Source organism: Phyllopteryx taeniolatus, chromosome 8 (genome assembly GCF_024500385.1).
Source record: "Phyllopteryx taeniolatus isolate TA_2022b chromosome 8, UOR_Ptae_1.2, whole genome shotgun sequence".
Taxonomy (NCBI): Eukaryota; Metazoa; Chordata; class Actinopteri; order Syngnathiformes; family Syngnathidae; genus Phyllopteryx; species Phyllopteryx taeniolatus.
In genome coordinates this window covers 1,644,561-1,660,000 of record NC_084509.1, presented here as the reverse complement: position 1 = coordinate 1,660,000, position 15,440 = coordinate 1,644,561, and the positions used below count along the sequence as shown (strand labels likewise).

Genomic DNA, 15,440 nt, shown 5'->3' with positions numbered 1-15,440 from the left:
TATTTGTTGTCTCTCATTCCTATTTGTAGTCGACTGACTCTTTTTGTGTCTCTTCAGGTTTTCCCCCGAGCTGCTGGGAGTTCAGGCCAGCTCGGCGCTGGTGTGGCTCATCATGGAAGTCTTGGCAGTCCTCCTGTCACTTTACCTCGTGACCGTTAACACCGACCTCACAACCATCGACCTGCTGGCCTTCTCTGGATACAAATATGTCGGGTATGTGCGGCACTCTTGGTACATGCACATTCACGTCCCATCTGTCACAGCCACAGTAAATTTAGCTGATCTTTAGTTTTGTGTTTTTAATAGCACACGCAAGAAGCTTGAGGTCATAATATGCATCCATAAATGTTCTATAGCGCTTGTTCTCATTAGTGGTGAGCTGGAGCCTATGACAGCTAACTGAGCAACTGTGTGTGTGTCTGTCCTTTTCTTAGGATGATCGTTGGTGTAGTCGCAGGACTGATTTTTGGGAGACCAGCCTATTATCTGTCGTTGCTGTGGTGCTGTGCTGCCATCTTTGTATTTATGGTGAGTAGCAGTCTTGTAGTGAAAATCAGTGATGTAATGAAATGTGAAAATCGCTCGTCTCAGTCACGGTAGTAAAAAAGGAAGTCTATAAGCTGTCAGAAACAGAACAAATGATGAGTCTTCTTTTATGGCTACAGTGTGCAAGAAAAAGATGCATTTATGAGACAATATGGGCAATCCTACTTTAAAATACAACTTTCTCGTAACAGGGGATTCTCATGCACGAAGCCTGTTCTGCGTAATATGTGGCGAGAGGCTCTAAAATGTAGCTGAAGATAAAGCCCAATGATCGTAAAAAACGGGATGTGGTATCGGAATACAAGATTTTACTGCAGTAGTCTGACATAGTGCAATCGTGGAAGAGCAAATTTGTCTTGTAGTCTGATCCTGGCATTACGTGTTGTCTGTCCGACACCGCCGAAATGTTTATTATCTTTTAAAATAACTTTATTGGCCGTCAGATATTTACAGTACTACGTCAAAAGACACGCGAAAAGGCTAAAAATTAACTAGCTTTTGGATTCAAATATACTGTGCACGCGGCGACGATCAATGACGTCATTGATCGGCTCGGTGAATTATGACATTAAAGCCGATCAGCATAAAATGCTAATTATCGGCCTCTACCGATCAGGCCAATATAATCAGTGTAAAGTCTATTAATCATTTTGTTTCTATGCCAGTCTGTCAAAATATTGTTTACATGAAAGGAATCTGTGGCACAAAAATGGTTGGGGACTGTTGTCCTAAAGAAAAGAGATGCTGTGTAATGCGAAACTATTCCATAATTGAAGTTCAGACGCTTGGGCCGTATTTTCAGACCCGCACTCTGCGTCTGAAGCTTCTGTCCGAAGCGGCGGCGGAGGGGAGGCTAGTGAGAGGAGCCAGGAACCAGCTGAGGATGTACCTCACTATGTCTATAGCGGCGGCCCAGCCCGTTTTCATGTTCTGGCTCACCTATCACCTGATCAGATAAACGTGCACAAACACACACACACACGTACACACAGAAGCTGCCCTTGTATGAAAGGTGTCTGTCAGAGTAAAACATGAGGTAGCGCTCCATCTCTGCATGGAGCACGACACCCCATGTGATGGTAACATGAGAGAAAATGTGTTTTTAATGCCTTTACCTCTCAGAGCACAGTCAGTGTTTTTTGTCTTAAAATATGTTATATGTATGTTGTTTTTCCTACACTGTGTAATTACTTGTTAATTATTTGTTTTTTTAATAATATTTAAATGTGTAAAGTACGTTTGTTAGATGCTGCTATCTTCTTGATTCTTCTGAGCTGACTGAGTGCACATATACACACACACAAACTCAACACACTCTTTCCTTACAATTCAATAAAACCAAAAGCACAGAGTGACGCACTGTGATTGATCAGCCAAAATTTCTCCCAATTTCTAATTTCTTTTCTGATCTTTCACAATTTTTTTCTGGGCTCATATGCAGTTCTTCGGGACTGTCGCGGTGGTTGTGCGCTCACCGTGTTAACCTTTGCACGCTCTCTGTCACGTCTACATGCTTGGCTTCCTGATCGTGCAGCCGTGTTAGAGCTCACCAAGCAGTGGTGATGTTGTTTTGATATCCCTTTTAAGAAACAATGTAAATTATTTGTTGCTTTTCATATTGAAAGTCAGATGGAATAAAGGAAAACATGAAGACTATGCGGCATTGAACTGTGAATGTCTTATTTAGGCTTTTTTTGTACAAACGTGTTTGGTTTGAGTTCATGTCAACTTGAGACTAAACAAGAAGCCATTTTTGGAGATAAGAATGTTTATTTACCAATGTATTTAAGCACACAATAATGAAATGTGTTGTATTTCTCACAATATTTTTCAAAAATCATTTCAAGAAGAATTCATTGCATTCAGTTCAGGATTCATTGTGAGCATCTTAACTGTCAAATATTCAGTAAATATTCAATTCAATCATTATCATAAGTAAAACTACACTATGAGAGCAAATCAAGTTACTGTTCTTTATGTTTAAGAAAAAAGGCTGCACGTAAAGTAGACGTCCATCAGCCTTCTGTGTTAAATGTCTTGGTGAAGCCACGACTGTGCTTGATGGCGTAAAGGAGCCTGTTGTGCATTTGCCTCCCAATCGGGTACCGCTGGTAGATGGGAAGTAACAGAAGGTAGTGGCAGGTGAGGGCCTCCGGGAAATGGAGATCCGTGGAGGCGGGCAAGATGGCGACTTTCATCTCGAGGCTCGCCATACCCGCGAACGGCACGCGGTCGCAGCCTGTGAGAAAAGCTGGCGACAAAATCTAAGGAGATGAGTGAAAACCTGATGAATTAAAAACATAATGATCGGGTGCAACACTTACAAAGGAATTTCTTCTTTTCTTCCTCTGTCAGTTTATCGAACACCTCCCAGAAGATAACAATATTCGGATGGGCAGCATGATATTCTCCTTCGTAAACCGTGTTCTGTTCGCAAACACAAAGCAATAGAATGTGAACAGCTTTAATCGGGTGGCTGAAAACTTGTAAAAAATTGTATACGTGGTGTGCAGTTGTTGTTCATAATAGTTTTTGCATATAATGTAGAAGTGTCTCACAAGTCATGTTTTTGTAAATGTTTCATTTTGTCCTGGGACAACACTGAAAGCTACAGCTACATCAGCAAGGCAGTATCTGTTTCTGAAGGGAGGGGCTCATGCCCTGCTTCAGTATGTCACAGTGCATGTTGGCATTAATGTTTCCTTCAATTAATTAACTGTAAAGGACACTCCTACCACCGTGCTAGACTGTAGGCCAAGACACACTTGGCTTATTACGCCTCACCTGGTGGCCGCCACGCATGCTTGACACCATCTAAACCAAATATCTTGGTCTCATCAGACCACAGAACATGGTTTCAGTAACCCATGTCCTTAATCTGCTTGATTTGAGCTAACTGTTTGCGGGCTTTATTTTGCATCATCTTTGGAAGAGGCTTTTTTTTTTTTCTTTTCCTGGGACAAAAGCCATGCAGACCAATTTGATGCCGTGTGCAGCGTATGGTCAGAGCACTGATAGGCTGACTCCCACGGTTCACCCCTTCAACCTCTCCACCAATGCTGGCAGGACTCATCTATTTTCCAAAGACAACCTGTGGCTATGAGGTGCCGTATTGCACTTCCAGTGGCCAGTATCACATTAGACCACTCATACTAAGTGATTTGCAATGACTATTTTTTAAATTTAAAAGTGTAATTTGACAAGTATCATGCCTCATGCAGGTATTCATTTATGCTCATAATATTACGTCTTTAGTCATGTAACATTGCATTTTCTCTAATACTACATTTTTTTGTCATAAAATGAAAACTTGATTCTTGTCATTTCTCTTTTTAACATGTAACTAATGATGATAATAACTTGATTTGTATCGTACCTTTCAAAAGTGCCAATGGTATGTGATATGCATTTTTTGTGAGTAATTTCCTGGGTGTCCCAGCTCAAGGGGGTGTCAAGGGTTATGGTGCTGCTGGCCAGCCAGCCCCTAGTTTTTTAGTCAAACAGCCTTGTGGGCGTGGCCATCATATGATTATTATTATTATGATTTCTTTTTTTTTTTAATTGGCCTAATGTGGCAGTTTTGATCAAGCCCCATGCATTCCACCCAGTAACAAGTGGGCATGCAACAAAGAATGCAAGTCATTGACGAGTCTGCTAAATAGTTGTATGATTCATTGCAAATATGTTTTGTCGGTATTTAGTCCAACATTGCTGTTGCTGACAAATGGAATTGTCATGTAAGCCCTTGTTATACCCTTTTTATTACCCATACACGTCTACAATGTGTTGATTCAGTTGTTAGGTTGTTGCACACCTGCTTGAACACATCCCAGTCGTAGTTTTCATTTCCCACCATCACCGCTTGCAGCTCATCCGGCTGGAAGAACGCCACCACGTCCGGCTCACAAACCTTGAAAAAGCCTTTCTTGAACGCCTCGAAAACGCCTTCCACTGATTTGTTGAAGGCGTAGTTGACAAAGGCGGTCACAAACTCTTTCCTGGAAACAAGAACATGGAAATGCTTTTACTGTAAAGAATTGCAATCTACTGTACATCACATGAAGTGAAACTTACTTGTTGGAACCTGTGACAAGTTTTTCAGAGTCTTCTGGATCAAGCTCAACTTTATCACCTCCCCAAGACACCTGTACAAAAAGAAACAAACAGCGAGAAGAATCAGAATCGTGGAAGCGGTCACCTAAGACTAAAGGAGATTTCACATACGGTAAAAGTAGTCTCCATGTCTTTGAGGACATTATCACTGTAGTCCTCCAAGATGCATCGCAATCCCCTGAAGATACAGGGCGGGTAATACACCAGCATTAAGTATCAGTATCTGTCGTTCTCTCATTTTCTTTCTCTTTAATATTAGAATTAGCTTTCTTGGGCCTGAGGAAATCACAGGGTTTAAAAGAAATGACCAATTATGGTTACTTGGCCTATACTTACTGAATTTACTGAATAAATACAGGATTATATTGGATTTGCTGACCAACATAAGGATTGTTCGGCCTTGACGGCGGTTTGCAGTCTATTGAGCGTCTTCAGAGTCTTGCCCTCAAATGTATTTTCACCAACAAGCTGAGAAGGACGGTCAAATACAATCCAGGTAGAGAGGGTGCATGTATCAGAACCAAACTACCAAATTGATTGGACTGTACAAACTTTGTGAAGTTTGCAGTTTTCAAACTGCGAGCTAAATTTGAATGTAGCCTCGCTTCACTGACTAAACCCACGGCCCTCACTAACGTGAGCATTTTAAAATAATAATCAAAATTGAATTAGAGACACAGGGTGAGTCCAGAGAAGGATTGTTGGTCTGAAAATTATTTGAAGAATTTTGTACTGTCAGGTCCGACAGACAGTTTTAACGTATGACAAAAAGTTTGGTTTTGTTTCCCACCAATAAAGTGTCCTGCTCTTGGTGTGTGACATTACTTACTCTCCAACGGTGGGTTCAAATTCCTTCATGTCATCCAATGAGGGCTTGACGCCAAGCAGCTTCCTGAATAGAACAAGTGGGAAGGGCAGATGCACCATGTTGTGGTTGTGCAGAGCCAGGCCGCATAGAACCCCAAACAGGAAGTACGTGTTCGCCGCTACCTTGGGCTGTTGAACAGGGCGGCCAAGTCAAATCTTTAGTCTGATGATATTTAACTGTGACGAATATTACTCATCGACTGTTCTGTGTTGAAAGAAAAAGCGAATCTACGAATCTGAAAGTAGGTCCTATTCAGCAGCCTGTCTTACGTTGGGGGGGAACCAGGCCAGCGTCTTTCTCTCGTTGTACATGAACAAGTTGGACTGCGGCGCCATCAGCTCATCGAAGATGTGCAGGAAGAGGTCCCTCCTGTTGACATTCATCACTTTCCTGTCATCCACAAATTGCACCTGGGAAGGTACAAGAATTAAGGAGGTAAATAACCAAAGAAATACCTTTCAGCAGTCAGTATGTAAACTGAAACTTAGAACCTCAACAAAATACGGTGTTTATAAAACATACAGTATGACTTGGTTTACAAACAATTGTACCTTTACAACTTCAAACTACACCCACAATACTAAACACACGGAATTATCTCTTTTGGTTGAATAACGTACAATGAACCGAACCGGACAAGCCTGAACGCAGCTGAAGATGAATTACCAAGAGTTCTTTTTTGAAGGCGATGTGATCTGCTGCATTGAGTTGCCTGAAGGTGTCCTCGAGCAGGTGACTTGGTCTCAAAGAGAGCTGAAAGACGGGCGCTTCGGACTGAAAACGCCGTGCCAAAACATCAAAAGACATTGATCCACCGGGGTTGTCAAACTGATGACGTATGTTGAGAAAAAAAAGGAGAGAGGCAAAGGTGTCCTATTGAAGATGTCGACATTTGAAGATGGGCATTTGGGAAATGAGTGTCAAATTTTGATGCATAGCCCTTACTATACCTTTGTTATGAATGCAAAAATGTCAAAGGCCGACACCTTGCAGAACAAATTAAGCACAAAGGGGTACCGGCAAAAGATTGGAGGTGTATTGACGTCATCCTTCAAGAGAAGATTAGTAGTTAATCCACAAATAAAATATCTTTGTCAGGCAAGAAACTGGTCAGCAGGAAATTGCAACAACCTAACTTTTTGCACTTTGCAGTGGAAAAGGTTACCTCTTTTGTAGAAAGTTGACGCCAAAGAAGGACATCCTCCACGAGCGTCCTGTTGTCAAAGTCCTCAACATAAAAGGTGCTTAGTGGGACTTTGTAGGACTTCCCTCTTTTGTTTGCCTGTGAAAATATAGAAAATAAAACTATTTAACACCCAGTTTACGAACAGACAACTTCACAGACAACTGCATACATTTTTGCTCCAAACCTTGTAAGGGGGGGATTTATATGTTTATTACAATTCAATAAAGTGTTAGAAATTATTCACCAATATCTTCATAGATTCATTTGTTGGAATTGATCTTATATGAGTGTGCGGATGTAAATCCTTTTCCTCCAAATTCACATAAGTAAATGTCATTGCATGTCAACTAAGTGCATCAAGTAAACGTTTTCAAAAAAGAATTAAGCTTAGGGTCAGTCGTGAAATTATTTTAAAAAATGAATATATACAGTAACCTAAAAAATCTGGTACCATGAGTTACAAATGTTATTTGTTCCATGACCAAGCTTGTAACTCTTACAATTTGTGTTGTTTTAATAAAGAAAAACAGCACAGTATTGTATTGTATTGTACTTATTCTCAGTGAATGTAAAGAAATAAACTGGTTTTCTAAAGTGTAATTACTGTACGTTGGGGCAAGCCAAGTCACGACAACAACTGTAGTGCTGCGTGTGCTTTTAAGGGGCGTGGCCTAGTGAGTGACATCAGCAACGTCTGGCACAAAAAAAAACAAAAACAAAAAAAAAATCGACCAAGCGAGAGCTCGTAACTTCAAAAACTCGGACGTTTGGGCACTCGTATGTCAAGGCGCCAGTGTTCACAGGAACACTATAACTTCTTCCGTTGTTCCATTACGTCAGCACCCGAAAGGAAGTGCAGTGAAAGCTCCAAAGTCAAACGCAATCCTTTCAGTGACACTCGTTCACTTTCAAGTTCTTTTGATTCAATAAAGTTTTTGTTTGTTGTTTTTTTTTCTCATAGGAAATAATGTAGAGTGAATTGGTTCCAGGCTCAAACTGTGACCGTCATAAAACCTTTAAGAAATCAACAAGCAATGTTATAAGGTTTTAAATATTACCAATGCCATGGTAAAGAGGAGTAACCCACTGCATAAAAGAAATAAAATGAGGTAAAATTACTCACCTTTTGAAGATGCTTGACAGACACGTAATGCACGGTAATTGACGGCCAATTGTGCTGTTTGTTGGCAAGCAAACAGCCATAATGTTCTTATTTTCAACTAGTTTCATTATGTGGAGTTACTTGTGGAGTTAATCCGTGAGATGCTCACTGAGCTGAAGACTCAGAAGAGTGTGAGAACTGTATATTCACGTTAAGTAGGATTTCGGAATGTGGTCCATTGAATGGTAGCGATGGAGATGATAAGCTTGGCTTGCTTTTCTTCTCACAAATTGTCACAAAGATATCTTGTAAAGTGAAATGAAAAGACCGTACTCGCCTTGTAGAGGAGCTTGAGGACCTCCAGTGTGGCTTTGATGCCAGGATTGTGAGTTGCCAAGAGGCCGTTTTTGATGACAAAATCCAGAGCATTTTTGAACACCAGGATGTGTTGCGACAGCATGTCGGCTGGCATGGAGGACCACCAGCCTTCTGCAGGGGGAAAAAAAAAAAAAAAAAAGGCAAATTAGTGAGCATATTTAGGACATATTTCTTTAGACGCTTGGTTACATGATTGAAATGATTTGTGACCAGAACCAGTGAAAACTGATTAAGTCTTGAAAATTCTGCTTAGCGGCAAACAGGAGGAAAAAAACATTTGGTTCATTGTTGTTGCTGCGAACCAGCTGAAGTATTGTTTCAGTTGTGACGGTTAATAATGAATCATAATTTAGTTAATACTTTTTTTTGTTTTTTTTTTTTTATCTGTGCGGTTGATAAATTTGAACCTAAATCAGCACAAACTTTACTGTTGCGTAGCGCGCCATAGCTTTTCTGCTATGTAGCGAACCAAATAAAAATAAAAAATAAAAAAATAAAAATAATTTGAACCGAAAGTTGGCAAAGGATGTGCTCGTTAAATATTTGCAGTCTAGAAAAGCTTATATAATTCACAATATAAAAAAAGGTTTATAATTTCTGATCATGTTGATGTTTTCTGATACAACCTAACCCCCTGAAAAAGTAATACTGAAAGGTTTACTTAGTGTTGCCTGAGTCTTCTCACTCATCACGTCAACAACCACCGCCAAAGGCAAGACGTTGGCCAGAACCGCCGAGACATCGTGGAGGAGCGGGCACGAGAGCAGGATCACAATGATCTCTGGAGATTTGAGGGAGCTGCGAAAAGTGACAAGCACGTTCATCAATGCTGCCAGGTTCACCTGCAAGAAAAAGAGGCTCAGCATGTAGAAGTGTACACAATTGTTCAGATTTACAACATGCAAGCTTTGCACAATGGAACCTGTAAAGTGATACAAGAGAATGGCCTCTCTAAAGTCGAAGCAAAATTATTAAGAGGATTTCTGAACCTTTTTCTGTATCCACGGCACTGCTAGCATCTTAGCGAAAGCTCGGCTGGCCGCCTCAAGGTCCACATTTAAGGCATCTGCGTTTAGTGAAAGCCCACTGACAACAACAAAAATACAGCAGCACAGTAAATCAAAGACACTGGGTGAAGTGCCAATCTTTACATTCTGCCATCTACATTTTTGCAGCCAAAAGAAGGAGTCACTCACATGCTTTTTGTGAAACTTGCAACAAGGCTTGAGCTTGTAAAAAACATCTCAAGGATTTCTCTGTTGAATAAAGACGGAAAAGATCAACTTTTAAAATTACAGCTGTTCTGGTGATGGTATTCAGTCAGTATATGTATATTGTAAAAGTCACAAAATTGGACCTTTCAGCCTCTGGATTGCACTTTTTTAATGTCAGCCATTTTAGTAGTTTTTTCTCATCAAGCCTTCCGGTTATCTGGCGTTGCTTTCCACTCTTGAAGAAAAAAAAGAACACCTTCAATGGCAAAGTAGCCTTTTGAGATTCGGACAAACAGTATAGACAGAGGCACACTTGACCTGTGATGAAGTGAAAGCAAAGCTCGTGTTCCACCCTGCTGCTATTTTCAAGTCTGTTTCAAAGAGTCATCTTGTTCAAACACTGCACAAGATGTGACTACATACTGTATATCATGAAAAGGACAGATTCCCGATGGTGCACACCTGAGGGCACGACTGTTGCGCTGTCACAGCTCCACGGAAGTCGTACTAGCACGGGCGCCGGGCTGCCCTCTGCTTTTCCGCTCCCAATCTGACCTTTAACCCCACTGCCAAAAGCCCAAATTTGGCCAGACGATCCCAAAACGAGAGTGTGACGTCTGAAAGGAGAGAAGCATTCAATGTAATAATGACGTCGATGTTTTCATTCCGCAGAATAATGGAATGTGCATGTTTAATTTCCCTCACAGGATCGATACAGTTTATCTATCGATTACTGTATGCATCTATGCCATGAGATTCTTAAGTCCTGTTTCCGATAAGTAGCACGGTTTTGTTCAGTTTGGTACAGTCGGGCGAGTGAGTCTTTCAAGAAGCTAACGGTTAGCTTCTTCGGTAAACGGTTAGCTGCTATCCTGTATCATTCACACTGCGAAAACTCTCAATCTTACCAAGAATGTGTGTCTCATTTCGAATCAGAACTGATTAAAGTAAGACTCATCACATTAAAAGTAACTTATATTCAAGCATTTTCATTTAATTCAAGCCAACTTTTGTTTGGTTACTTACTTTCTACTTCTACTCAAGTAAAAAGTAGCTTGACACAAGTGACAATGGTCTAAAAGCAATTTCCATTTTTTTCGGCAGTGAGTCTTCTTTTATTTTCGAGTCTTATTTTAAGTGTAATCAGATTAGTTTTGAGTCTTTTGACTTGAAATAAGACAAATATTCTCTGATAAGATTTTGAGTTTTTGCGGCGCACAGTTTGTCAGTCCAGTATTGATCCAGTTTACCCTCCAGGATCCCCATAGTTGCTGTGACTAATCGGCAAAGCGGTAGTGAACGGAGACTAGTCCGACATCATACTTGGTTTGAGGCTCTCCAAGCTAGGGAAGGAGCGGTGAGTGAAACAAGCAAATTTGTCAGCAAATGTATCTATAATGTACACCTGTATCACTGAAGTGAGCGATAGAAAGCGTGTGCATCTGAGCCACGTGTTCACCTGCCACATGCCACCTGTGAGGCAACTCCGTCCATCCCGTCCACCAGTTTGGGTGTCAGTTGATTCGCAGAAGAGCCATGACCCAGCTGACCGTGAGCTCCCTCTCCAAAAGTATAAACTTTGCCTTCCTGTGAATGGCAGCGTCGCATGAAAAAACAACAAATTGCACCTGGAACAGTGTTTTGTCCAAACTGGTCCAAAAAGTGAGATGAGGTTGCTACCTTTGTTAAGACAGCAGAGTGGGCCTCTCCACAAGTGATGAAGGAGACGCTCAGACGTCGAAGAGCAGGAACAACACAGATGTTGAATCGGCCTGTACGGGAAGAAATGAAAAAAACTTTGCCGCGCGGTCAGCAACAACCACGATATTACCCAGCCAAAACAGTGTTCTTTTAGGCTTCCATTTTCTACAGCTCTGTGAACGCGCACCACGGATAAACCATGTCTCGCCGCTTTGGTGAGCTGTCTGAAAGGCACAAGCGGATAAAATCTATTTCTATTGTTACGCCTCCGATGCATCAAATTGGTGTGAAAGCCGTTTCAACCTGTCAACACAATGTGAGCATTGGATAGAGACCAGCTTCCTAGCTGTATAGAAAACGCGGGACTGTTCTGACACTGTGAAATTAGATCAGGTTGTAATTTCTTGTGCATTCAGAATCAGCGGTTCACTTGTTGATTACATAACAAATCCATCCATCCATTTTCTGAGCCGCTTCTCCTCACTCGGGTCGCGGGCGTGCTGGAGCCTATCCCAGCTGTCATCGGGCAGGAGGCGGGGTACACCCTGACCGGGGACTGAACCCGGGTCCTCAGAACTGTGAGGCTGACGCTCTAACCAATCGGCCACCGTGCCGCTTACATAACAAATATTAGAGAAATTATTATTGTCATGCGAAGTTCAAAGATCTCCTTTATCAAGTTACGTGATGTGACGTGCTTACCTTTGTCATCAATCCTGTTCAGGCCAAGCTGACCATGTCGATTGGCCCCGCAACAGTACACCAGGCCCGACAAGGTGAGGAGCAGCGCATGAGCCGCTCCGGCCGAGATCTGGCTTACCGGTATGCCATTGAGTGCGGGCACCTGGAGGGGGGTGTACTGCAGAGAAATCTGCCTCCCCAAACCCAGTTGGCCATGACTGTTCAAACCCCACGAGAAGACGTCGCCCCCTAGAAAGTGCGACAAACGAATGCAGTATCTAGGATGTGAACTTCAGAATATCAAGTACACTGTTACCGTGCAATTTGTACATCAATGAAATGATAATGCTTCATAATGAAACAGTTTTTGGGGTTTGGAACCAAACAATGCTATACTGTACAAATCAATAGTGGAATATGCTACCCTAGCCACAAACCCTTTTCACCTCTTCAAACCTCAAATCAGCTATTCATATAAAACCAACCTAAGTAGATTGGTCACCTGTAGGGTCTAAAGATGATTAGGAATGAAGAATTACCAGCTTGATCATAATAGACCTGTTCCTTCACTTATTTAAACTGGAGGCAATGACTCAATGATAACGTAACCAATATACTTTTGTTCAGTGGACAGTTGACCCACACATCCTACTGCTAATAACGAAAAAATGACTCCTTTTCCAATTTTGTGCAAGGCTTGATGGGTTTTGACCCTCAAAGTGATCCTATTAAGGTGTGTACCGCAAACTAGTGGCACGATTTAGAGAACGTACAAGTCCGATTACGCAAGCGTCTCCAAACAACCTCAAAATAAATCCGTAGTAGACAGTGGACCACATTGAATGATGAGCTTTCTTTTAGGTTGAGATGTATGATATATTATTTCTAATGCATTTATCTATCACCTTTTCATTATTGTTACTTTTCTTTGCCAATTGGCTTGGGGAAATATCACATGATTGTACTGCCTCGTAGTGAGGCATGTAGTGTTCATTACAGCTCCAGTTTACTACACACCTTAATGAGCTCATTTTAACACACATTACGATGCAAAATGATTTTCGTTCTCTGAATGTATTCGGTGTCCTACCTTTAGTCAATGCCAGGGAGTAGTAGTTTCCACAAGCAACCTGAATCACTGGTATAGGCGTCGGTATTTGCACTGGACTGCAGTCAAAGTTTAACAAAGAGAAAGTCAGCATGAACAAAAATTTATAAACAAAAAAAAAATAAAAATACCGTTTGTACATCATATTATTTACAGTGTCAGTACTTTTAAGTACTTTTTGTTAAATAGTGACTAAGTAGAAGTAGTGTTTCAACACATAGCAAGGTGTGTCACCCACTCAAAAACAAATAAGCACCTCACCCTAAACGGGCAGCTCATTTTTCACCTCGAAAAAAACAAACCCAAAAAAACAGGGGGTAACGATATTTTCACAACTAGCAATCGCTACGTCAGTTCATGGGTGGACAGGTTTCTGCTATGCCAAGCTGAACTCACTTGCTATCCAAAACAGCAAAAAATGCACTCCTGTCAGCTGCCACTTGTATGTTGTAAAGGGCTTCACTGCATCATATTAAAGATGATGTGGAGAAGGAGTCTTTTTCTTGATTCAGTCGTCAATATTCGCTCCTCAGGGTTTTGTGCTTTCATTTAGGTTGATTTATTTGTTAGCGCCAACCAGTCTCCCTGTGCCCAGCCTTCCTTGTTGATTTAATAATTAATACGAGTAAGTGTGTTCATAACATACTTCTGATAGACACAAGGTCATTTCTGCAGTTGAGTAATGCAAATCTCCCAGCCACTATACTCGGAAACAGGATTCTGTGATTTGTTGCATTCATAGAAAAGTGAGTTACACAAGCAAAACTAAATGTCCCTTCTCTTATTTATCAGTTAGCATAATTTGTATAAGGAATAGCAAGCGGGTGCTCTTACCTTGCTCTCTGAGTATCATAAACAAGATTGGGCAATAACCCGAGTTGTCCATCCTCTGGCGCCCCCCAGGAGTAGACTCTTCCCGATGCACACAGGGCCAGAGAGTGGTCCTGACCGCAGGCCACGCTCACCACCTCAGCCAAGCCCTCCACACGGCCTGAGAGCAAGGACACAACATAATCACCTCAATTCTTTGAACGAGTACTTCTGAAGATTTCAAAACGTCTTTTAGCTTGACAGGACAAAGTTGCCTTGTGGTCAAATTAACTTGTTCGTGATCGTGATTGATTGGAGCTGATAGCTTCTCTTTGCCAGCATAAAAACAACCAGCACGCAACAATTGGCCATATTTGGACATAGGTGGTTTTGGCCAGTCAAGTAATAAACTACCGCACCCACAATCTAAGGACAGCTGTTGAAAGGTATATCAAAAACATTTACAAAGATCATAAATCAGAAGAAAAACAAAGATAACAATACTCTCTTGACTATGTGAGTGATGTCAAACTCATTTTTATCGCCCTTCGTTCGATTGATGTAATAAAGTATGTAGTTTGAATATCAATAGAATTTGAAATCAGAAGTCATTGAAAATAGTGACAATCAAATACTTAAGTATACAACTGTTTTTCAAGTTATGTTAAAAGGAGATTTGATTCGGTGTGTGTGTGTGTGGTGGGGTGCTTGTTAAAAAAAAAAGTGAAAAAAAGAGCAAATTTGGAAATTGTGTTCTGCCAAATTGAAATGACCACAAATATTTTGCAAGAAACAGACTAATCACTTGCATTGTCCACATAAAATGATGTGTTTGGATTTACGTTTGCCAAATATGAGAGCCCTCTCTGTGTTGAAAATAGCTACATTATATTTATAATGTAAAATTATCATTTAACTCGTCTCATGTGTTAACCAGTGTGTTAATGTTGTACTGTATTATTAACTGGTTTCATTATAATGTAAAACCGCTCCTCAAACACAAAATGACTTTTTGAAACCAAATCGTTCATCTGAACAGAGCATTATCGTTGTAAAGACTTAATTCATGATACAGCTATATATATATATATATATATTTTTTTTAATGTACACTTTATAAGTCTAAAAGTATGTAAATATGAACGACTCATACACGTTGAGTGTGTAGTATTGAAGAACGTCAAGTGAGATTGTTTTTTTTTTATTATTCTGGGTAAAAGAAACTGAAACGATGTGAAACTGATCACAGTGAAAGAACGCCAGTGCCATCTCTTTTTTTTTTTTTTAAATTCTGGGTAAAAGAAACTGAAACTTAACTTGTGGGAATAGAGAGTCTATGAAATACCACATAGTTTTATATGGAAACATAACTGTAAACGTCATAACATTTTGCAAACAGATTTTGACTACCTGAGGGTTTTTTTTCGCTTTGAAAAACCTTTCGTCCAAGCTGTCTCCTTGAGTCGCTTCCATATGAGGAAACAAGTCCGTCCTCCAGAAGGAATAAAACGTGCTGCTCCCCGCAGCAAATGTTGCTCACGACACCAGGGACGCTCCACGACACTGGGCTGGAGGATGCCTGCGGGCCAAAGTGTCCACAGGCGCTGTCCCCCCAGAACAAGATGCGCGACATGTCTCAACGTCCACCGGGATGGAGTGATGAGTTCACAGCCAGCACCGTGGGCATTTTCAACGCACACGTGATGCCTTCAAGTGCTGTCGGAGACATAAGA

General features: G+C 41.0%; 2 protein-coding genes across 5 annotated transcripts in view; one reads left to right on the top strand and one right to left on the bottom strand.

Moving 5' to 3' along the window:
* yif1b (Yip1 interacting factor homolog B (S. cerevisiae)) overlaps positions 1–2,202 on the top strand; it is a 23,738-nt gene extending 21,536 nt beyond the window's left edge. For 2 of the 3 annotated variants that reach the window (XM_061781109.1, XM_061781111.1), the window contains 3 exons: positions 58–213; positions 435–528; positions 1,328–2,202. In XM_061781109.1, the coding sequence (XP_061637093.1) occupies positions 58–213; positions 435–528; positions 1,328–1,504 (427 nt within the window). In that variant the 3' untranslated portion in view covers positions 1,505–2,202. The remainder of the gene's footprint in view (positions 1–57; positions 214–434; positions 529–1,327) is intronic. The other variant, XM_061781110.1, reaches the window with a different exon arrangement.
* Positions 2,203–2,296: 94 nt separating this feature from the next.
* Positions 2,297–15,440, bottom strand: LOC133481866 (probable E3 ubiquitin-protein ligase HERC6). Of its 2 annotated transcripts, XM_061781101.1 has the most exons (23): positions 15,118–15,430; positions 13,732–13,888; positions 12,880–12,956; positions 11,811–12,038; positions 11,088–11,179; positions 10,867–10,994; positions 9,870–10,024; positions 9,726–9,778; positions 9,551–9,642; positions 9,390–9,449; positions 9,183–9,279; positions 8,855–9,035; positions 8,153–8,304; positions 6,693–6,809; positions 6,478–6,576; positions 6,194–6,355; positions 5,797–5,937; positions 5,489–5,655; positions 4,771–4,837; positions 4,621–4,691; positions 4,361–4,544; positions 2,871–2,973; positions 2,297–2,797 (listed from the first exon to the last, which is right to left on the bottom strand). In XM_061781101.1, the coding sequence occupies exons 1-23, from the start codon at positions 15,338–15,340 to the stop codon at positions 2,562–2,564; spliced, it is 3,042 nt and encodes a 1,013-aa protein (XP_061637085.1). In that variant the 5' UTR covers positions 15,341–15,430; the 3' UTR covers positions 2,297–2,561. The 2 variants fall into 2 exon arrangements, with proteins under 2 accessions (XP_061637085.1, XP_061637086.1); XM_061781102.1 differs by lacking the exons at positions 2,297–2,797; positions 2,871–2,973; positions 4,771–4,837 and having other exon boundaries at positions 4,391–4,544; positions 15,118–15,440.

Excerpts from the sequence above, each read along its gene's own strand:
- LOC133481866 (XM_061781101.1), bottom strand. The coding sequence starts at position 15,340 with ATGTCGCGCATCTTGTTCTGGGGGGACAGCGCCTGTGGACACTTTGGC. Across the intron at positions 12,039-12,879 it reads CTCCCTGGCATTGACTAAAG|GGGGCGACGTCTTCTCGTGG; the intron begins GTAGGACACCGA and ends CGCACTTTCTAG. Across the intron at positions 9,779-9,869 it reads CGCAACAGTCGTGCCCTCAG|ACTTGAAAATAGCAGCAGGG; the intron begins GTGTGCACCATC and ends TCTTTGAAACAG.